The 23779-nt window shown below is 49.4% G+C and overlaps 1 protein-coding gene and 1 pseudogene across 3 annotated transcripts in view; both read right to left on the bottom strand.

Annotated features, from left to right (window-relative positions):
- Positions 1 to 23616, bottom strand: part of CASP9 (caspase 9) — a 31621-nt gene extending 8005 nt beyond the window's left edge. Inside the window, exons 1-6 of one of the 2 annotated variants that reach the window (XM_023193499.2) lie at positions 23368 to 23616; positions 18018 to 18303; positions 7435 to 7469; positions 6463 to 6639; positions 5558 to 5647; positions 4191 to 4338 (exon numbers count right to left, since the gene is read on the bottom strand). In XM_023193499.2, the coding sequence (XP_023049267.2) occupies positions 4191 to 4338; positions 5558 to 5647; positions 6463 to 6639; positions 7435 to 7469; positions 18018 to 18303; positions 23368 to 23610 (979 nt within the window). In that variant the 5' untranslated portion in view covers positions 23611 to 23616. The remainder of the gene's footprint in view (positions 1 to 4190; positions 4339 to 5557; positions 5648 to 6462; positions 6640 to 7434; positions 7470 to 18017; positions 18304 to 23367) is intronic. The other variant, XM_031934677.1, reaches the window with a different exon arrangement.
- Positions 11779 to 14841, bottom strand: LOC111527285 (annotated as a pseudogene). Its single transcript, XR_002726617.2, has one exon. The product of XR_002726617.2 is annotated as a non-lysosomal glucosylceramidase pseudogene (transcript).
- Positions 23617 to 23779: the final 163 nt, after the last annotated feature.

Here is a 23779-nt window from a genome sequence, read left to right as displayed (position 1 = left end):
TTGAGACGGAGTCTCGCTCTGTCACCCAGGCTGGAGTGCAGTGGCCGGATCTCAGCTCACTTCAAGCTCCGCCTCCTGGGTTTACACCATTCTCCTGCCTCAGCCTCCCGAGTAGCTGGGACTACAGGTGCCCACCACCACTCCCGGCTAGTTTTTTGTATTTTTTTAGTAGAGACGGGGTTTCACCATGTTAGCCAGGATGGTCTCGATCTCCTGACCTCGTGATCCGCCCGTCTCAGCCTCCCAAAGTGCTGGGATTACAGGCTTGAGCCACCGCGCCTGGCTTTCTCGTTTTCTTGATAGAGATTCCGGAATCTGCCCCAGGTGTCTGGGAATGACGTGAAGCAGCACAGCAAGGAGGCCTGAGGCTGGGTCTGCCTGGCAGCTTGCGGGGGCGGGGCGGGGGGGGGAACGCCTAAGCAGGGGATGCCAGTAAGAATGGCCAGAGGAGACAGGGTGAGCAGAGAGGCTGAGAAGAGACAACAGGATCAGAGCAGGGGGTGTGGGGGAAAGGAAAGGGGGTCAGGCAGGGGCGCTAAGGCAGCTCCATTCCCGTGTCAGCCTCAGTCCACAAATCTGATGTGAAGACCTTGCCTACGGTGTTCTGCATTTTATGCATGGCTTGGTTCTTAGAGAGCCTCGGTTCTTAGAGAGCCTCATTAATGCAAAACTCCCCGTAAGGCAGGACTCATTCCCCACAAGAATAAATATATACAGTAGGAGGAGATGCTCCCTCTGCACAGAAAATCCACCACCACTGCAGCATATTATCATTGCTTTCTGCCTTCTCAGCCCGATCTCTCAAATCCCAAAGAGGGGTCACCCCAAAATTGACGGCTCAGCCTCAGAGCAGCGGCCACTTGGTTGCCTCTCACGCGGACGTTGCACACCAAAGGTATCGACTTTAAGGCACATTTTTCAGCCCTGGTGCTGTTACCTCCTAATGAAGGGGTAGATGACATGTTGGAGGGTTTTAAAATTATTATTTTAAAATGATTTTTAAATTATTACAATACTAAGTTATAAAATAGCAATACAAGAGTCCTCAAAACCCAGGGCAGGTGTTCTGAGGCATGCAGACAGACACCTGGCCAGGCACTGGTGGAGAACGGAGACCATTCTACTTCTGCTCTCAGCTGACGTGGCGCCACCATGTGGTAACAACGTTAAGCACCGGGTCATGCAGCCTGCGGAGGCAAAGCAGGGACCCAGCTCCAAAGGGGCATCTTAATCACTGCATGCTGGCTTTGAAATCACTGCATGCTGGCTTTGAAATCTTGCTGTTTTCTGGGAGTTTTGTTTTAATGATGGAAATCTGCATTATGCCAAATTTGGCTCATAGTTTTCTTTTTTTTTTTAGAGACAGGGTCTCGCTCTGTCACCCAGGCCAGAGTGCAACAGTGCAAACATGGCTCACTGTAGCCTTGACATCCAGGACTCAAGTGATCTTCCTGCCTAAACATCCCAAGTAGCTGTGATCATAGGCACACACCACCACACCTGGCTAATGTTTTAAAATTTGTTATAGAGACTGGTCTCAAAGTCCTTGTCTCAAGAGATCCTCCCACCTCGGCCTCCCAAACTGTTGGGATTACAGGCGTGAACCACATAGATGCTTTTATATGGATCTCCTTTAAATTCAAATTAGATTCACATGAGGTGCAACCGGACTGTGGGCTTTGTGCCAGGCTGGGGGCCTGGCTGTGGGGTAGGCCTTGCCCTCTACTCAGAGCTGACCAGGGGATAGGCCCATCTCAATACAATAAGACAGTGCTATGGCAGGGGAGGGACAGAGGCTGCAGGAGCACAAAGGCCAGCTAACCCTGACTTTGGCCAAGAAAGCGGTGTTTAGGGAAGACCTTCTATAGGTGGTGACAATAAATTGTAACCAGAAGGATGGATGATTAAGAGTCAGCCAGGTGCCAGGCACGATGGCTCATGCCTGTAATCCCAGCTCCTTGGGAGGCAGAGGTGGGAGTATCATTGAGCCAAATAGTTCAAGACTAGCCTGGGCAATATAGTGAGACCCCCATCTCTAAAACAAAATAAGTAAAAATGAATTTTAAAAACAGAGTTAGCCAGGGGAGCAGGTAGAAGAGCAAGCAAGACCCTGGACATCCTGTGAAGGCTGGGCCATGCTGGGGGACTTGGAAAATGCCAGGCTGGGGGAGGTGAAATGGCAGGGGCCAGGTCACCGAAGGCCTTGGAAGCCCTGCTACTGAGTCCTAAGAGTGACAGCAGATATTCAAGTGACAAAGGCCCTCCCCGCTGTTGAGACTGAGACTGGATGGGGCATGGGAGGAGCACAAGACCAGCTCACCGTCCAGAAAGCAGGCATGCCCACTCAGCCTGCATTCCTAACTCCCTTGCCCTTTTTGTCTTTCATTTGATTCATACCAGAAAGAGGGAGCGCAGGTTCCAGAGGAAGAGCATTGCTGGACCACACACTATGGACAAGACAGGAGGTGAGGCAGAGCAGGGTTTCTGTAGCCCCCAGAGTGGCAGCCTTCCTTGCTTCCTATTACTGCTGTCCTGAGGCAACTGTGCTGGCGACAGTGGGGTGGGGGGCTCTTATGTGACACTGGGTCCTCCGGGGTGGGAGTGGGGGGCAGTCTGGGTTTTCAGTTATTAAAATGAACCACTGTACACACACCAATTAGTGTATTAAATATTATTAAAGTTGCCCAGGCACAGTGGCTCATGCCTGTAATACCAGCACTCTGGGAGGCCAAAGTGGGCAGATAGCTTGAACCCAGGAGTTCAAGACCAGCCTGGGCAACATGGCAAAACCCTGTCTCTATAAAAAAAAAAAGAAAAATTAGCTGGGCATGGTATTGGGCACCTGTAGCCCCAGCTACTCAGGAGGCTGAGGTGGGAGGATCACCTGAGCTTGGAAGTGGGTTCTGTTATTTTCCCCATTTGCTGAGATGTCTAGAGATGAACTGGCCCGGGGTTGTGTGACAGACAGGTCAGTAGCCAATCCAGGGTTTAATCAAGTGTTCTCAATCACTTGTGGTCAAGTTATGGGCATGGGTTATGACAGTGACTTAATACAGTTCATGTCAAATCATAAATTCCAGGAGACTGAAACTCTGTTTTTCCCCATCCCCAGCACCTAACACACAGCCTGGTATATACAGCTGGTGCTCAATAAACACTTACTGGATGAATGATGTGACCAGAGGCTGCTCTCCTAGGTAGCCTCCACGCAACTCTGCCAACGTGGAATAGGGATGGGGCAGTTGGATGTGCGTAGAAGAAATACACCACAGGTGCCCACGTCACAGCTAGACAAGCTGGACAGCGCTATGGTATAACAGTGCCTGCTTCTCTGGCAGATCAGGCTGGAGGCAAGGAAGTGATATACGTTCTGAAGGTCCCAGTCCGTGAAGAGTCTAGGGCAGAGGGGACTTCCTGGGACAGAATTTCTAGTGCTCCCTGATATTCCTGTCATGACCCACAAGCCAGGAATCCCCACGTTTCTCTCTCTTCCCTCTTTTTTATAAGAAAATCAGGTAACACTGTAGTAGGAGCTAAGTTTAAAATCAGAGCATTTAGCAAAACTACAAAAAATCCAAGTAATCCTTTAAAAAACAAAACAAAAATAGAGACAGGGTCTCACTGTGTTGCCCAGGCAGGTATCAAACTCCTGGCTCAAGCAATTCTCCTGCCTTGGCCTCCCAAAGTGTTGGGCATGAGACACTGCGCCCAGCCCAAGTAATCCCTATAATTCCTCGAACCCCCACAACTACGCTTTTGAAAATTCCAATAATTAAATTCTTTGGTTTCTCCGTGCAGTTGAGCTGTGGCCACCCTTTCTCTGGGATAGTGGAAACGGGGTTTGGTTGATGGAGGTCAGGGGAATGGTGACAAGAAAAATAAAAAGAGGCTTCTCCTCTCTCTTCTGTTTAGTTTCTTTTTTGCCAAGTCTCTGGAATTGAAGCTGCCAAAGTTACGCACGCCCATGATGCCACTGTGCCATGAAACTGAAGACTCCAACCTCTACAGAGCAGACAGAGTGGGGCCTGCTCCAGCCAGGCAGAAGTGCTGCCAAAAAGGGACCATGTGTGGTACCCTCGGACTGCCTGGAGAGACCTCGTGGGCTCTGTGAGGGGCAGGCTGGAGAAAGAAGCAGGTGGTGGCTCCCTCCCCATCAGACCCACCCAGTGGGAGGCCAAGGAGCTGCTTACCCCCACCACAGGCCTGGATGAAAAAGAGCTTGGGCTTCCCTCCCAGGCTGGGGCAGCTGGTCCCATTGAAGATGTTCACAATCCTCTCGACCGACACAGGGCATCCATCTGTGCCGTAGACAGCCCCTGGGAACTGCAGGTGGCTGGCCTAGAAGACCAAGAATCCTGGTTACAAAACCAAGAAGTTGGAATAGGAATCCAACAGCCTGTTCAGAAGTTTTGTGGGGGCCAAGGATTTGGAAGGTCAAAGCCAGGGGCATGAGGCTGATTGAGACAGAGCAGGTTGGTTCTGGAAAGACCCTAGTCAGCACCTATTCCAGGGGTCTCATCTCAAACTCATGTGCCTCTAGGGGCCAGACAGTGTGCCTGGAGAGTGCTGGCTGTGGCCTCTAGACCGGTGGTTCTCAAAGTTTGGCCCCTGCAGCAGCAGCATCGATATCACTTGGGAACTTGTAAGAAATGCAATTCCCGGGCCCCACCCAGACCTCCTGATCAGCAGTCTGGTCCTCCAGGCCCCTCTGACTGAGGCAGCTTAATGCTGAAAGTGGCTGCTTTAAATCAATTCAGCTCAAATCTAAGTGCACGGAAATCACCGGGGAACCTTGTTACTGGGCAGACTCGGAATGAAGAGGTCCAGGGTAGGGCCTGGGAGTCCACATTCCTCATGAGCTCTAGGGACCACATTATGAGAGAAAGAACCAAAGGAAAAGCCCTGCCCAGCCACAGGCTGGAGTGTTACTGGCTGAGGATGCTGGCCTGGTCAGGCCAGACCTTTGCGGTTTGTCAAGAGAAACTAGAAATCCTGATTTTTATGTGAAATCTGCCAGTTTTCAAAACACTGTGCAGACCACAGGGAGACTCCAGGCCCCACCTTGTAACTGTGATCTGTCCAACTCCTCAACTTAAAAGATGAGGAAATTAAGGCCCAGGAAGGGGTAAGGGCTAAATCACAATGACAAACACTTAAGGGGCCAAGCCCCCAGTGGGCCTGGTGTCCTGAGTCCCACCAGCAGCAAGGGGCCTGGGGCAATGCCTCACAGGACAGAGACAGGAGCTGAGACAACATGTGTGCTGTACCTGCCTCTGGACAAATTCTGGGGGCAGGAGCTTCGTGAGTGGACCTGGTCTCTGTCCTCCCTCTCCCAGAGAGCTTCTCCCAGGAACACCGACCTGCCCAGAAAGGTGCAGCCAACTCCTCAGAGAACCACATGGCTCCCAAGAAAACAACAGGAGGTGGGCAGGGCCCCACAGCCCTTTTCCACAAAACCAAGGGTGTTCTGGACACAGGAAGGGACATGGCCCCTGCACGGCCTCTTGGCACGGCCTTTACCCAATGCCTGCCCAAGGAGCAGAGGGATGCTTCCTACCTGACAGCCGTGAGAGAGAATGACCAGCACACAGCAGTCCAGAGCACTGTGGTCCCGCCGTGCCAGCTCCAGCAAAGCTAGCACCATTTCCTACAAGAGAGGGCTGCAGGTGAGCCAGGAGCACCGACAGGTCCGGCTGCAGACTGGGCCCTTCCTGACAATAAGAGGGCTCAGCCTGGCCGGGCGCGGTGGCTCACACCTGTAATCCCAGCACTTTGGGAGGCCAAGGCGGGCCGATCATTTGAGGTCAGGAGTTTGAGACCAGCCTGGCCAACATGGTGAAACCCCGTCTCTACTAAAAATACAAAAAAAAAAAATTCAGCCAGGCGTGGTGGCATGCACCTGTAGTCCCAGCTACTCAGGAGGCTGAGGCAGGAGAATTGCTTGAACCCAGGAGGTGGAGGTTGCAGTGAGCAGAGATTGCGCCACTGCACTCCAGCCTGGATGACAAAGTGGGACTCAGTCCCCCGCCACCAAAAAAAATAAAACAAAGGGCCCAACCCAAAGGCCTGGGCAGAGCACTTTCTCAGCTTCCCAGGGCCAGTACCGAAGTGCTGACAGTCCCAGCAGTCGTCATAGCCACCGTTTTCAGGGAGAAGGTGCTATGCTTGGGCACTGTTCACCAAACCCCTAAAACAACCCAAGGAGGTAGGTACTATTCCTGCTTTCCAGACAAGGAAACTGAGGCACAAGAGGTCACACAGCAGGTGGCCGAGACAGCCAGTCCTCAAACTGGGACTTCTGCATCTGAACTTGAACCTATAGCCGCTGAGCCATCCTACCTCCCACGGTCCTCCAGATGTAAGGGCTCATCTGGGGAGTCAGCTGGCTTTTGGGGTCCCTCAAAAGATACTTCCCCACCCGCTGGCCCCCACCCCGTCTCCCTCCACAGATAGTGAGTGTACCTTGGCAGTCAGGTCTTGCTTCACCTCCACCATGAAATGCAGCGAGGAGAAGCGGCGCTGCAACTTCTCACAGTCGATGCTGGAGCCAGTGCGGGTGCTGAGCCCAGACTCACGGCAGAAGTTCACATTGTTGATAATGAGGCAGTGGCCACAGGGCTCCATGCTCAGGACGTAAGCCTGCCAGCACACGGACCCTCGTAAACCCAGGCTCTCCCCGCGCTCCCCAGGGGACAGTCTGGAGAGGCGGGAAGAAAACGGGCTCTGCCCTCCCACACAAGGAGTAGCAGGGTCTCCACCCAGCATTCTAGGGCAAAAGAGAAGCAACTGCAGGACAGACTAGCACTAGAAGGTGACCCCCCGATCTTGGTATTCAGGGAGGGGAGCTGGTAACCTGGAAATCCAACAGCCACGAGCACTCATCCCAAAGGACCTCACGGGTCACCCAGGCCAGGGGCGTACCTGAGAACTCTGTCAGCAGAACTGTGCCCAGGCCACCTGGGGGCACCTAAGGCTGCTCCCTCCCCAGGCTCGGTCCCCTTGTAATTCTCTCTCAAGGCAGCCTGTTCTTTTGTTGATGGTACTTATCACTGTTTCTATTTATATACTCATTTGCCTAACTTCTCTCTTCCCTAACAGACTGATGGTTCCTTCCCAAGTGGCCCCAGCACAGAGCACAGGAGCCACATAATAAATTCTTGTGAATGAGAGAGTGGCAACTTGGTACGGATCCCAATGCCTGCCCCTCATCAGGTCTGCCCCGCTTCTGCCCCCAGCTTTGCAAATGAGGAACAGCAGGGTTGAACAATCTCCCAGCAGGTGCTGGGCCGGAGTCAGGGAGGCTAGGACCAGACCCCCACTGCCCTCCTAGGGCTGGTTCCCTGGGCTCCTGACACACCTGCAGGGAAGCACCTGAGGGGGAGAGGGAAGGGCCCAGAGCCGGAGATACTAGCCCCAAATCTCATGGAGACTCACCAAATCCGCATTTCCCCTCAAACTCTCAGGAGCACCTGGGGAGACAGCAAAAGAGGGAAACATAATGTTGGGGTGCAGCAGAGGAGGGGCAAGGGGCTTTGTGAGGACAGCCGCCCAAGAACAGAGCAGCGGTAACTCAGACCCTCAGACACTGCTGATGGGAGAGCCAAATGGCAGAGCCACCTTGGAGATCTGTTTAGAGGTTTCTAACAGTTAAACACACACCTGTCCTCTGACAGCAAGTCCACCCTCAGGTATATATCAAAGAACATGGAGTGCAAACGGGCACAAAAGACTTGGCCAAAATGTTCCCTGAGGCCTTATTCATCATGCCTCAACCTGGAAACAACCAATCCAACAACAATATGATAAATATACAAATTGTGATACAGCCATCAAGAGAACAGCCTAAAAAGGAATGAACTACTGATGATACAGGAGATAGAAATTATTTAGGCAGATAGTGAGAGTAAAACAGTCCTCAGCAGAATTTCCCCTTTAACAAAAATCAGCCCCCAAATCATTTCCTTTTTTTTTCCACTCTTGTTGCCCAGGCTCGAGTGCAATGGCGCAATCTTGGCTTACTGCAACCTCCCCCTCCCAGGTTCAAGCAATTCTCCTGTCTCAGCCTCCCAAGTAGGTGGAATTACAGGCACCGGACACCACAGCTGGCTAATTTTTTTGTATTTTTAGTACAGACAGGGTTTCACCATGTTGGCCAGGCTGGTCTCAAACTCCTGACCTCAGATGATCAGCCCACCTCAGCCTCCCAACGTGCTGGGATTACAGGTGTGAGCCACTGCGCCTGGCCTCAAATTATTTCTTTTCTAACAAAGAGCAGCCTGAAAAATCGAGCTGCAGACACGGATAAGCAAGCTGGAAGCTCACGAGTGAATGCCAGCAGCCTGTGCCAATAGAAAAACTACCAAGGGGCCAGGTATATTCAACAAGGAGGCTCCATCTTCCCTTTCTTTGTCACCACGAGTAAAGAAGTAATACTGCAACAACATGGCACCAGCCAGACAGAGAACCCATCTGCACAACACAAGATTAGGGTGGGGATGGCCAGCTTTTCACACCCTATGCAAATGGCACACCTAGTCCTAACCAGTTTTTGTAATCCTACGCAAATGAAACACCTGGTCTGACCAATCTTCGTGCCCTATGTAAATCAGACACCGCCTCCTCAAGCTCATCTATAAAACCCCTTGCATTCCACTGCAGAAGCGGCAACCCATTCCTCTGGGACCCCTCTCTGCAGCAGAGAGCTCTTCTCTTTGTTTCGCCTATTATATATACTTCCACTGTGAACCTCACTGTATGTCTGTGTCCTGGTTTTCCATGGCCATGAAGACAATGAAACTTGGGTATTTACCCCAGATGAATGACGCCGCTTCACTGATACATGCAACGCAGGATAGCCTAGAAAATGTGCTGTGTAAGGCCAGGCACGGTGGCTCACGCCTATAATTCTAGCACTTTGGGAGGCTGAGGTGAGTGGATCACCTGAGGTCAGGGGTTCCAGACCAGCCTGGCCAACGTGGTGAAACCTCATCTCTACTAAAAATGCAAAAAGAAAAAAAAAAAAAATTTAGACAGGTGAGGGGGTGGGTACCTGTAATCCCAGCTACTCAGGAGGCTGAGGCAGGAGAATCACTTGAACCTGGGAGGCGGAGGTTGCAGTGAGTCGAGATCGCGCCATCGCATTCCAGCGTGGGCAACAAGAGCAAAACTCCATCTCAAAAAAAAAAAAAAAACAAAAAATGTGCTGCATAAAAAAAAGCCAGACACCAGAGAGTATAGAGATGGTGTCTCATTGAGAAGAAATTACAGAGCAGAAAGAGGTGAGGGAAGCTCAGGAGAGCAGGTGCTCACTGTCTGCAGTGTCCATAGGGGCCCAACGCATCGCAGGTCCTCCGGAAGTACTTGCAGAATGAATAAATGAATAAAGATTATTATTTTCCATCAATGTCAAAAGAGTTTTCATTTCCGTTAGCAAGAAGTTGACTGCTCACCAGCTTAAAAGGTCATGAGATGTTTTTTCTTCTTTTTGAGACAGAGTCTCACTCTGTCGCCCTGATGCAATCGTCCAAAACATTTATTAGGGAACTTAGAGTGCTGCAGCAATCCTTGAGGGAAGCGGCAAGAAAAAACGGGTGTCTACCTAGGTTTGGTCCATAGTGAAGGAATCGGGGCAAGGAGTTTACGTGAGGGTTTAAGGAATTTGGCTCAGGGCCAGGGCCGGTTTCTTTCAGTGTTTTGGGCGATAACCTACGTACCTTTTTTTTTTTTCTTTTTTTTGAGAGGGAGCCTCACTCTGTTGTCCAGGCTGGAGTGTGGTGGCGCAATCTCGGCTCACTGCAAACTTTGCCTGCCGGGCTCAAGTGACCCTTCCACCTAAGCCATCAAGTAGCTGGGACTACACCACCACACCTAGCTGATTTTTTTTTTTTTTTCAGACAAGAGTCTTACTCTGTTGCCCAGGCTGGAGTACAGTGGCACAATCTTGGCTCACTGCAACCTCTGTCTCCCGACTTCAAACAATTCTCCTGCCTCAGCCTCCTGAGTAGCTAGGATTACAAGCACACGCCACCATGCTCAGCTAATTTTTGCATTTTTAGTAGAGACAGGGTTTCATCATGTTGGCCAGGCTAGTCTTGAACTCCTGACCTCAAGTGATCCGTCCGTCTTGGCCTCCCCAAGTGCTGGGATTACAGGCATGAGCCACCACACCTGGCCTACCTAGATACCTTTTATCAGTGCCTGAGAATGTTTAAGGCCCAGGTTTGGGCTCAGGTCTACTGGGAAAAACCTGCAGCTGGCTGGGTTACAGGGTGGTTAAAGCACTCTGTAATTTTCAGTCAGGACACAGAAAGCAAGCAGGGGAACTGGGGGACCCTACAGAAGGGAAGATGCCCTGGGAATGACCCTCCCCAGCCCTTGGCAATTTAGAAATCACAGAAGGAAGCAGCGCTGACCAATGAGACCCACCCAAGGCTCACTCAATAGGAGGCCCCACGTGAAGTCCCTCCACACACTGCCTCGCTTACTCCTCAGAGCAGGCCCTTCTGCACAGAAGTACTGGCACACAGCCCCATTTGCCAGAGGGGAACTGGAGACTCAGAAACCCTGAGTTGTAATGGGAGGTGAGACCAGGAAGCTAGGTAGGGCTGAAGAGCCAACTTCTACTTTCAAGGAAGTTCCAACCTAGGCAAGGCATGAGCAGAGAAAGCCACTGTGATGGTTGAGTTCACAGGTTAACTTGACTAGATCACAGGGTGCCCAGATATTTGGTTAAATGTAACAGTATTTCTCAGGGTGCCTGTGAGTGTTTTGGGGATGAGAATGGGATTTGAATAGGTGGACAGAGGAAAGCAGATGGCCCTCCCCAGGAGGGTGGGCCATGTCCAATCCGTCAAGGGCCTGAATAGAACGAAACAGTGGAGAACGGGAGACTTTGATCTCTCTCTGTCTCACTGCTTGAGCTGGGATATCAGTCTTCTTCTGCCTTTGGAATGGGACTTCTACCAATAGTGCTCCTGGATCTCAGGCCTTCAGAACCAGACTGGAACTACACTACCAGCTTTCCTGGTCTCCAACTTGCAGATGGAAGACCATGGGACTTCTCAGCCTCCACAATTGCATGAGCCAATTCCTTGTAATAAATATGTTTTCAGATAAAGATATATATACACACACACATTAAAATATATGTATAGATCTTTCTATATATATATACCTGTGTGTGTTTGTGTGTATATATATATACACAAAACAGAGGCCCAGAGACTCAACTACTTGCCCACTGTGACACAGCTGGTAAGTGCTGGAGTTGGGATTTGAACCCAAGTACCTCGGACTCACTCCATCACTGCCTCATAAAGGACAAATGGTTTGGCCGGGTGCAGTGGTGGCTCACACCTGTAATCCCACCACTTTGGGAAGCCGAGGTGGACGGATCACGAGGTCAGGAGATCGAGACCATCCTGGTTAACACGGTGAAACCACGTCTCTACTAAAAAAAAAGATACAAAAAATTAGCCAGGCGTGATTGTGATGGCGGGCACCTGTTGTCCCAGATACTCAGGAGGCTGAGGTGGGAGAATGGCATGAACCTAGGAGGTAGAGCATGCAGTGAGCGAAGATTGCACCACTGCACTCCAGCCTGGGCGACAGAGCGAGACTCCGTATCAAAAAAAAAGAAAAGAAAGAAAAGAACAAATGGCTCATTATCTTTCTTGTCTCTGTATTTGTGCCATTACTCATTAGCTCATGCAAATGTTTACTAACTACCTGCTGAGTTCTAGGTGTTGGGGATGCAGCACAGAACAAAAGATGCTGTTTTATACACACACGCACATGCACACACACACCCGCTGTAGGTTCTGTTTCTCTGGAGAATCCTGAGAACACAGCTACCAACAGTTCTCCCAGCCCTCCCGGGCAGGAGGCCCTGGCTGGAACAAGCAGTTACACACAAGGCATCATGTCTGAAACTAAGAAATTTCCTTACATTCTGAAGGAAAAGTCTTTTTCCTCTGAATATACGAAGACAAAGCCACTCTCTGTGGTGGGTCCCCGATGATGCACCTCTAAAGCACTGTGTTCAGCTTCTTCATAGCACTACCCACAGCCGTGAATAAAGACCAAATTATGCAAGCATGAATTGAGCATCCGCCCCTCTCCAGGTGAAGGCAAGGACTGGACATCCTTGTTCGAAGCTGCATCCCCAACACCTAGAACCCAACAGGTACTTAGCAAACATCTGCATGAGCTAATGAGTAATGGCACAAATATAGGGCCAAGAAAGAGAATGAGCCATTTGTTCTTCATAAGGCAGTGATGGAGTGAGTTCAAGGTACTTGGGTTCAAATCCCAACTCCAACACTTAGCACCTGTGTCACAATGGGCAAGGCGCTCAGAGTCTCTGGGTCTCTGATTTCCCCATCTGTATTACAGGATAATAGGAGCAACTACCAACCTCATAGGATTGTGATGACACCTCAAACGATTAATACATGTGAGGCACATAGAACAACACCTGACACACTTGACAACTCAATAAAACTGATGTGTCCATTATCATTATTATTATTCATTGACACTCAAGCTCAATGAATACGTATGAGTGTGGTGTGTGTACTCAGCCCCACCACACTAACACTTTGGGCCAGATTCTTCTCTTTTTTTTTTGGCTTTCTGGGTCTTTTATTTGTACCCATGTGTCTGTCACCCCATGAATGTACCTGGGGAAATCAACTGACCTCCCTGAACATTTCATGCAGTGAGGGAATGGGTGAGGAAAGAAAGAAATAAGTGATTCTAATGCTGCCTAGGTCACCCTCAACCCCCATTTACTGGCACAGCTGGGTGGGGAGAAGGGAAGGGGTATGATTGTCCTGATGGCTCAGGGTTGCAGGTGGTTCAGAGGAGAAGGAGGAAAGGCCAGGCTGGAGGCTGGGCTGTTAGCGCTTTCCTCCCACAGTTCAGACGGTTCACTCTGGGCTCACGTTTGCCATGGCTTCCTTTGGTCCAAACATAGACCCTATCCTTAGTCCTGTGCCCTGTTCGACTTTTGGCCTAGAGGCCTTTTTGTGCTGCTGCTGTTGCAGGGCTAGCTGCATGGCCCAGATGCTCAGTGGCCGCATGTAGGCCAGTGAGCGGAACACCCGCTGCTGGCAGTATGCCTCTGGGGTCTGGAAGGCCAGACCCAGGCGCTCCCACACGGTACGGTAGCAGCCTTCAGCTGTCTGGAAGCCCTCCCAAGTCAGGCCCTCTTGGATCATGGTAGCTGCCAATCCGTAGACCACACCCACCCAGACTTCATCAGACTGCACACTGGATTTATCAGGGACACCATGGGGCTGCATCCCATTCACAGCCCCCATGACCCCTCCTGCAAAGGCCTGGACGTTCAGCTCAAAGATAGTTTGGAGAGCACGGACCACATGTGGGGTAGGAAACACCTCAGTCTCCCCTTCTCCTAGGCCACAGGCCTTCAGGAACCACTGTCCAGCACACTGGTCAGACATAACACTACGAGACTGAGGCTGAGAGCTGCTGTCATAGTTGTAATAGCGGCCATTCCACAGCAGTCTCTCATAGGCTTCTTGGCCCCGGTGGAGGATGGAAGAAAACTTATCCTGAATGTCCTGTGCCCCACACAGAGCAGCCATCTGGACCATCACAGCCACAGCTGCCGGCCACAGCCCTCCACAGTAAGCACTGGGGCCTGTGGTCACCCATCCATCATAGGTCTGGTCTGCGTAGCCTCCATTTTCAATGAGTCCGTCATGGTCCTTGTCAAACTTCATTTCAGACTCCATCACAGCTAGACACACGGGCCACATGTCCTTCAGGAAGTTTTGATCACCCGTCAGGTAATAGTCCCGATAAACCTGCAGCACAAACTTCAGGTTCAGGTCCTTCCAGTCAGCAGTATCGTGGATCAAATATGCATTGACCTGGAGCCATGGTTCATCATCTGGGTCCCCAATATCATGGGCGATGACGTTCCTCCTTTTCACAGGTGCCATCACCACACTCATCAGGTACCGTCGCTGTGTCAGGTCCTCCCTGAGAGTGGCCAGAGCCATGTCATACTGTAGGCTGAGCTCAAGTTTGGGCCAGAGCATGATGAGAGCAAAGGAGGCATAAAAGTGGACATCATATGTGTTGTACATGCGGTACTCCTGGCCCTCAAGGTAGCCAAATCGACCGTAGTCCCGTAGGGTGGGGCAGAGGTGACACACGTTTCTGCCTAGCTCCTCTGGTAGGGAGTCCTCACGAACTTCCAGCCATACTGTGCCTCCATCAGCCAGGAAGTATAGTTCATTGAACAGCGCAGATTTGTACCAGGCAGGCAGTGATCTGTCATCCAATACTGGGCTCTGCCAAGCTGAGATCCTCTCTTCCCACTCTGCGTATCGGCACAGTGCATAGTGGCTGAGGGCAGGTGCTGCATCTCCATCCTGGGGGCCAGATTCTTCTTTATTGTGCATAGCTACTCTGTACACTGTTGGGTTTTGGCAGCATCTCTGTCTACTCACTAGATGCCAGTAGCACCCACCCACCCTCAGTTATAACAACCAGATTTGTCTCTAGACATTGTCAAATGTCCCTTGGAGGTCAGGGCAAAATCGTCCCCAGTGTGAAACATTGACCTACAGCATCCTTTCCTGGACTCACTTATGAAAGGCTCTGCTGCTGGCCCTATTCTTGCTCAGCCAGACATTCCCATACGTATGAATACACAGCTCTTCCTTTGTGGATCACCATGAAACCTACCTTGGGAAGCATTCCCATGCAGTACTCAGGAGTCTAAGGCCCAGCACCTAAAAAGGACATCTCTAGCCAGGCATGGTGGCGTGCCTGTAGCCCCAGCTACTCGGGAGGCTGAGGTGAGAGAACTGGTTGAACCTGGCAAGCAGAGGTTGCAGTGAGCCGAGATCACACCACCGCACTCCACCCTGGGTAACAGAGTAAGACCCTATCTCAAAAAATAATAATAATAAGGTAAAAAAATTAAGTGATCTTACTATTGTTGTTATTATTTACCCGTCAGAATTAAGCTCCTACTAGGAATAAATATTCACAACAAATAGGAAACAAAACACCTTCCAAAAAAACAGGAAGTTTCAAATTCTGACTGTTGGTCCTAAATGATTCATGTTGACATTTCCCAGAACCAAATAACAACAGATGAGCTTTGTATTCTGCCTTTCTCCTTTACAGGATAATAATGCATGTGGCCAATTCCAGAACCAGTCTTCTTCCTTACACTTCACGCAAATGCAGCTTCATACCCTCATCATATTTGTCTGTTTCTCTGCCTTAGTGGATTGCCCAAAAATCAGTTATTCAGCAAGTACTCAATAATGCTCACCATTATTATTATGAATATTAACTTTGATACCATGCAATGGTCCACCTGGCACCCATGAAACAGGAAGTTCTGGATATCCACACGCTGCCATGGGAACAAAGCCCCAACTGAAAACAACCCATATGTCCATCAACAGGAAAATGATTAAATAAATTGTGGATTGTTCAGAAAAGGAACTGCTGCCATCTAGAAATTAAAAAGAATGAACTACTGATATGCACAACAATATGAATGAATTTTGTTGGATTTTTGTTGAAAGAAAACAGTACTTTTTACCCATCACACAGGAAAAAAATGTCAATACTCACTGTTGGCAAGAATGTGAGAAAGTGGTCACCTTCACTCATAGTTGGTGAGATTATAAAATGACACCATTTGGGCCGGGTGCAGGGGCTCACACCTGTAATTCCAGCACTTTGGGAGGCCAAGGTGGGCAGATTACTGGAGCCCAGGAGTTTGAGGGCAGCCTGGGCAACATGGTGAGACCTCATTTCTACAAAAAATTTTAAAATTGGCCAGGCATGGGCTGGGAGTGGTGGCTCACACCTATGATCCCAGCACTTTGGGAGACTGAGGCGGGCAGATCACTTGAGGCCAGGAGTTCAAGACCAGCCTAGGCAACATGGTAAAACCCTATCTCTACTAAAAATACAAAAATTAGCCAGGCGTGGTGGTGGGTGCCTATAGTCCCAGCTACTCAGGAGGCTGAGGCAGGATAATTGCTTGAATCCAGGAGGTGGAGGTTGCAGTGAGCTGACATTGCGCCACTGCACTCCAGCCTGGGTGACAGAGCAAGACTCCCTCTTTAAAAAAAAAAAAAAAAAAAAAGGCCAGGGGTGATAACATGCACAGCTATCCAGGAGGCCGAGGTAGGAGGATTGCTTGAGCCCAGGAGATTGAGACCAGCCTGGGCCACACGGTGAGATCTCATCTCTACTCTACACAAAATACAAAAAAAAAATAGCACACAGCTACCTGGGAGGCTGAGGGGGAGAATTGCTTGAGCCTGGGAATTCAAGGCTGCAGTGAGCCATGATCACGCCACTGCACTCCAGCCTGGGCCACAGAAGACCTTGTCTCAATCTAAAAAAAAGAAAGACACAATTTTTACAACTTCTTTTTTCTTAGAGACAGGATCTCACCAAGTTGCCCAGGCTGGCTGTGAATTCCTAGGCTCATGCAGTCCTCCTGCCTCAGCCTCCCAAGTAGCTGGTCTTACAGGCTCACACCACCACACCTGGCTAAAATGACATATTTTTGAAGTATAAGTTGGTAGCATCTATAGGACAGGAACAAGTACCCTTTAACACACAATTCCATTTCTAGAAACATCCTGCAGTCAGAATTAGACGTACATGCGAGGCTCACTGCAGAAACAACACAATGTCCATCAGCATGAGTTGGATCAATGAGGTGTCCCACAAAGCACACGTGGGGCTACCCTGCAGAGCAGACAGAACAGGTAAGCCTGGGCTGCAGCCCTGTCTCCACTCCTCACTAGCTGTGTGATTTGGCACAGGATGTGTCCCAGTCTGTGGCTCACTTTGTCTAACAGCAAAGCACCTGCCTTACAAGAGAGATGGGGAAATTAAATCAGATCATTTATGTAAGCACTCCGAACAGTGCCAGGCAAATAGCAAGCACTCAATAATATTCACCATTACTATTATGATTATTAACTATGATACCATGCAATGGTCCACGAGGCACCCAAGAAACAGGAAGTGCTAGAGCGCCACATGCTGCCATGGGAACAAAGCCCCAACTGAAAACAACCCACATGTCCATCAATAGGAAAATGGTTAAATTGTGGATTATTCAGAATAGGAACTGCTGCCATCTAGAAATTAAAAACAATGAACTACTGATATGCACAACAACATGAATGAATTTCACAGATATAATGATGAATGAAAGAAGCCAGGCTCAAGATTATTTAAGACTATATAGGATTTATATCGAAGTTTAACGACAAGCAAAAGGGATCTCTGGCGATAGAGATGAGAATGGTGATTACTTTGGGAAAGGGGAAGTGGGAAGAGATGGAAAGAGAGAACCCTGGAATGTTTTCATCTTGATGATCTGGGTGTTAGTTACCTGCGGGTACACATAGGTAAAAATCACCCAGCTGTACTCTTGGAATTTATGCATTTTATTGGATGTAGCCGTGTGGCCTTTGGCAAAGTATTTAATTTCCACGAGCTTCAGTCAGTTTCTCCATCAACAAGGATGGGTCTAACGACACCTGCCTTGCAGGGTTGCTCTAAGGGAAGAAGGTAAGGGTAAATACCTTGCAGATGTCTGTTTGTACAGGGCAGATAGAACCCAGGCCTCTCTCCTACCCCCAGACATGAAGTAGTCCAAGCTACCCACCCAGACCGAAAGGCAAATCCAAAACAATAGATGGATCTGGAAACACTGATCAAAACCTGGGACCTGCTATCTCAAAGGCAGGAAAACAAAAACAAAAACAAAAAACCCAGGACACCCAAAACAGACCTCAACACATGCTTTTCAGAAGAGGGGCTGCCAAGATTCAGCCTCCTGAAAACCTCCCAGAATTTTGCCATCCCTATGAGCATTCAGAAAGACAACGCTAAATTTAAATTCTGAATCTCAGCCCACCCCGCTGTACTCACAGTCAGTCCCAAATGACTACATGTCATGCCCACCTACCAATCACTCTCTGGATACTCACCGACATCACCGAATCCTCCAGAACCAATGTCCACTGGTCTGGGTGTTTCCGGTCTGAGAACTTCTGGTTTGCGAATCTCTGGTCTGAGCACCACTGGGGTAAGGTTTTCTAGGGTTGGCTTCGACAACTTTCCTGCTTGCCTGTTAGTTCGCAGGAATGAAGCCATCATGTCCTGGCCTGTATCCTCCAAGCAGGAGATGAACAAAGGAAGAGCTTGACTCCCTCGAGTCTCTAGATCTGTGATCAGTTGCCTGGCCTGATCCCGCCGAGATCCAGAGCCTGCCCGCTGTTTAGAAAGAAAGGCAGGATACTAATTACCCATGTACTTTTATATGGCTCTCACCTTGTCTCCCCATTTCCCAGCTACTGTAAGTCTAAACAGGCAGGCACGTGGGCAGCAATGGAGCTGCAGGTGTGATGAGTGTGTGTCACTTACCAGCCTTTGATGATCTGTTCATTATTTTGCAGGGCAAAAGATGCCCAACACTACGCTAAGTGCTGAAAATGCTACCATGGACGATCTCAGTCCTTAAGGAGCAAATTTCTAATGAGGAATGCAATCAGACAAATCAGCAATGACACAGCAAGAGACAAGTGCCCAGAGGGAAGGCACATGGGGCTGAGGGTAGCAGAAGTGAATAGTGAATTCAGTGTCTTAGGAGGTAGGAGGTAGATAGTGGCAAGGGACAAGGCCTTTGGGTGGCCAGGCCAAGAAATTCATCCTGAGACCTGTCAGGTGCCACCGAAGAGTTTTTTTATTTTGTTTTTTGTTTTTTTTTTTCCTTGAGACAGAGTCTCACTCTGTCACCCAGGCGAGAGTGTAGTGGTGCAATCTTAGCTCACTGCAACCTCCAGCTCTGAGGTTCAAGCGATTCTCCTGCCTCAGCCTCTGGAGTAGTTGGGATTACCGGCACACACCACCATGCCTGGCTAATTTCTTTTGTATTTTTAGTAGAGACAGGGTTTCGCCATGTTGCCCAGGCTGGTCTTGAACTGACCTCAAGTGATCCTCCAACCTTGGCATCCCAAAGTGCTGGGATTACAGGGATGAGCCACCATGGCCAGTCATCAGTTTTTTCTGTTTTCTGTTTTTGTTTCTTTGAGAAAGAGTCTTGCTCTGTCACCCAGGCTGGAATGCAGTGGCACCATCTCAGCTCACTGTAACCTCCACCTTTCAGGTACAAGTGATTCTCCCACATCACCCTCCCAGGTAGCTGGGACTACAGGAACCCGCCACCATGCCTGGCTAATTTTTGTATTTTTTGGTCGAGACAGGGTTTCACCATGTTGGCCAGGCTGGTCTCAAACTCCTGACCTCAAGCGATCCACCAACCTCAGCCTCTCAAAGTGCTAGGATTACAGGCATGAGCTACCGTGCCTGGCCACCAAAGAGTTTTAAGATTGGAGTGACAGAGACAGATACGCCTTTTCAAAAAATCATCCTGGGGTCAGGGTGAAAAATGGAAAGGCGTGAGTCATAGCCAGACCAGAAGGCAGCAAAGATGGTGCAGCTAAAATAGAGAGAAGTGAAAGGACAAAGCAGAGATACAAAGAGGGAGGGTCCACAGGACACGGGCACTGACTGGTGGGACTGTGAAGGCAGAGCAAGGGTCAAGGTTGACAGGCAGGCCAGGCACAGTGGCTCATGCTTGCAATTCCAGCACTCTGGGAGGCTGAAGTGGGAGGACAGCTTGAGCCCAGGAGTTCAACACCAGCCTGGGCAATGCAGTGAGATCCTGTCTCTACAAAAACTTTAAAAAATTAGCCAAGTACGGTGTCATGCACCTGTAGTCCTAGCTACTCAGGAGGCTGAGGCAGGAGGATGGCTCGAGCCCAGGAGGTTAAGGCTGCAGTGAGCTGTGATAGCACCACTGTACTTCAGCCTGGGTGACACAGCAAGACCCTGTCTCAAAAAAAAAAAAAAAAAAAGTTGAAGGTGTTAGGATGGTGGGGTCAGTCACTAAGACAGAAGGAAGATTCTGGTTATCTGCCATCTGTCCTCAGACACCCAGCACTGGACAGGTTCTCAGGATCCACAGAGATAAGATGGCACCATGTCCTCAACTATCCTACAGCAGCACTGTCTATGAGAACCTTCCGTGATGATGGAAATATTCTTGGTCTACACTGTCCCATATGGTAACCATACATCACATGACCACTGAGCACAGTGGTACAACTGAGGAACTGAATTTTTGTGGGCGAAAGATTACCTAGGTGCCGCGGCAAGAGACTGAAGCGACAAACTGTTTCAGTATAATAAAGAAAATAGTTAGAATAAAAAGAGTCATAATACAAATTAGATACAGAGATGATCATGGATAATCATCAATCATTATTATAAACATTATTAATCATTAGCTTTTAATATTACTCTTTGTTGCATTGCTAATATAACTTAGGAATAACCAGCAGGTACAAGGACAGGTGCTGAAGGGACATTGTGAGAAGTGCCCTAGAAGGCAAGATGTGAGTCCTCTGTCACACCCACAAAAGGGCCACTTGAGGGCTCCTTGGTCAAGCAGTAATGCCAGTGTCTGGGAAGGCACGTGTTACTTAGCAGACCATGAAAGGGAGTCTCCTTTCCTTGGAGGAGTCAGGAGACACTCTACTCCACCAGCTTCTCGTGGAAGGCTGGATATTATCTAGGACTGCCCGCAGTCATCCGGAGGGCTAAACCCCTCCCTGTGGTGCTGTGCTTCAATGGTCACGCTCCTTGTCCACTTTCATGCTCCTCCCGTACTCCTGGTTCCTCTTTGAAGTTCGTAGCAGATAGCGGTAGAAAAAATAGTGAAAGTCTCTTTTGCTTTCTTGTAAGTGTATAGAAGAAAACGCTGATGTATGCTGCCTGCTCTCTCTGCTTCAGCTACCTAAAAGAGAAGGGCCCACTTTCCTACGATCACATGACTTGCTTCACCTTATCAATCACTTAAGACGACTCACCCTCCTTACCCTACCCCCTTGCCTTGTATCCAATAAATAATAGTGGAGCCAGGTATTCGGGGCCACTACAGTCTCTGCGTCTAGGTGGTAGTGGTCCCCAGGGCCCAGCTGTCTTTTCTTCTATCTGTCTTGTGTCTTCATTTCTATGATCTCTCGTCTCCACACCCAAGGAGAAAAACCCACAGGCCCTGTAGGGCTGGACCCTACAGATTTTTAACTTTATTTAATTTTGATTACTTCAAATTTACCTTTAACCACATGTGGCTAATGGCTACTGTTGGGAACAGCACAAGCCTGTAGTGCCACTAAGAAGGTAAGTCTCACTAGCAGAGCAGCTGGCCACATGCAAATGGATGGTGGTGTTTAGATTTCTCTCCACATTTGCTGAACACTCCAGGAGGTCAACACTGTGTAAATGCATTGTTTCATCTTTTTCTCCCTTTTAACCTTATAGAGTTAAATTACAATTTCCCAACTTTTTAGGGTAAGAAATTTCAGGGAAACTGAGTCACAGAAAGGGTTCTTCTGTTTGTTTGGCTCATTGGTTGTGGTTTTTTACAACTTGCTAATACGTAACAAGGCCAGGATGAGAGCCCAGATCCAAAATCTGCCTGTTTTTCAGCCATACTAGGGTGGCAAAATGGCAACCTGTGGTTCCCACAAGGTTCTTAAAAAATTTCTGAATTTGTTGCTAACATTTTAAGCCAGGGAATTTGACAGAGGAATCAAGATTTCCAGCTTCTTTTTTAAAATATGAAAGCTGGGCCAGGTACAGTGGCTCACACCTGTAATCCCAACACTGAGGCATGAGAATCAGTTGAGGCCAGGAGTTTGAGACTCATCTGGACAACATAGCAAGGCTCCTATCTGTACAAAAAAAAATTTTTTTAATTAGCCAGGCATGGTGGCATGTGCCTAAAGTCCCAACTACTCTAAAGGCTGAGGCAGTAAGACCACTTAAGCCAGGAGGTCAAGGGTGCAGTGAGCCATGATCTCACCACTGCACTCTAGGCTGGGCAAGAGTGAGACCCTGCCTCAAATAAGTGAAAGATCTGGCAATACTGGGCCATTTGCTGGTATGGCCATACTCAGCTGGCGACAGAGAGCAGTGCAAAGGTATCCACTAGGATGCCCATCCATCGGGCCTCCACAGGCACGGAGTTTGTGATCCCCGTGAACATTCCTGAAGGCAAGGACTGTGGCCTCAAACCATTTCTGTTCCCCAGTAGGGGCCACACAGAAGTCACAAGACTTATTTTATTATGAATGAATAATTACTCATATGATACTCAATTATTTAAAGACTGTTTCCCTGGGCCAGGGCACTGGCCAGGGATATCCAGCCAGCCACTCACACCTACTGCACCTCATGGTAGGAAGTATCTCCTGCGTCCTCACAGGCCTGTGATGAGGGTCAAATGAGACAAAAATGAGAAAGTGCTTTTAAAGAAAACCTCAAATGTTTGACTTTATTATTCTCCATTACCTGCATCAGGTCCCCTCATTTCCAAAACCTCTTAACAAAACATAAACTGAACACAGAAGGGGCTGGCCAAAGAGGGCAGGGCACGCGGAGCCCTCGCTCTGTGCCTGGCACTACACTGTTTCACATCCATTATTTCATTTAGTCCTTATGACAGTATTGTTCTTATCCCCATTTCACAGCCCAGAAACCGTGGCTCAAAGAGGGTAAATGACTGGCCCAAGAACACGCTGCCAGGCAGTCTGATGCCAAAGTGGGTTCCCGATATCTCTATACTAGAAAAGTAAAAACGCACACGCCTCCTTCCTTGCAAGTATTAAAGTAAACTAAAATGGAGACCAACCATGAATAATTCCTGAGCAGACAAAACCAATCAGGTATCCTAAGTGACCTAAATCTTGCTTAAACTGCAAACAGCAAAATTTAACTTGGATCATAGCTGATAAATGCTTATGTCAGAGAGAAATAGAACTTAACTCCAGCCAATGATAAGCAAGCATAAGCAGTCAAGTAACAGACCTTTAAAAAAAAAGGCAATTTTGTAGCTGCAAACCAATCAAATAATTTCGTTATTTTGCTTCCACATTTTCCCAATAAATACTTGCCTCTGACCTTTTGTCATTGCAACACTAAACCTCTTTCAGTCTGGTGTTCTCCAACTCACGAACTGTTTCTTATTCAAAGTTTTCAAGATGTGTCTCACATTTTTCCTTTACACAAGAAACACAAGCACTAACGGTGGTCGCTGACTATGGTGTGGAATCGCTTTAGCGAACACCCGACTAAGAGGTGTTTGGGATTCTTAGTCTCCGCTGAGGGGTTCGAAGCCACAGGGAAAGCTAGGCTCCTGCACAATGGCTCCTCGAGGGGCGTGGGCACCCGGCCGTGCAGCGCGGGGCCAGGGGGCCAGGGGCGGGGGCGCACCTGTATGTCCTCGATCATGTGGGGCTTGAACAGCTCGCGGCTCAGCAGGGCGTCCCAGAGCTGGTCCACCTGCAGCTCCTCCACCAGCCGCAGCCGGCACCGCCGCAGGAGCCGCCGGTCCGCTTCATCCATGGCGAAAAGCCTCAGTCTGCTTCCGGGCCTCGGCCGCCCGCCCCACTCCCCAGGGCACGCCCCCACGTCACTGCCCCGGGTCAGTCTTCGCTCCACCGCCTCAGGACGCATCTCCAATGCCTCACCCCGCCCCCAGGAGTCGCGCTTGTGTCACCTCCCCGCGCTCAAGACAACCCTCCGCGCCTCGCCCTGCCCCCAGGGTCAATTCTCGGGTAACCGCCCCGCCCCAAAACCCTCCCCGCGTCAGCGCTCCTCCCCAGAACCCGCCCCCGCGTCCCCG

The sequence above is a fragment of the Piliocolobus tephrosceles genome, chromosome 1 (genome assembly GCF_002776525.5).
Source record: "Piliocolobus tephrosceles isolate RC106 chromosome 1, ASM277652v3, whole genome shotgun sequence".
In the NCBI taxonomy this organism is placed as follows: Eukaryota; Metazoa; Chordata; class Mammalia; order Primates; family Cercopithecidae; genus Piliocolobus; species Piliocolobus tephrosceles.
Note: the sequence above shows the minus strand (reverse complement) of the source record. Positions and strands in the feature narration are given on the sequence as shown.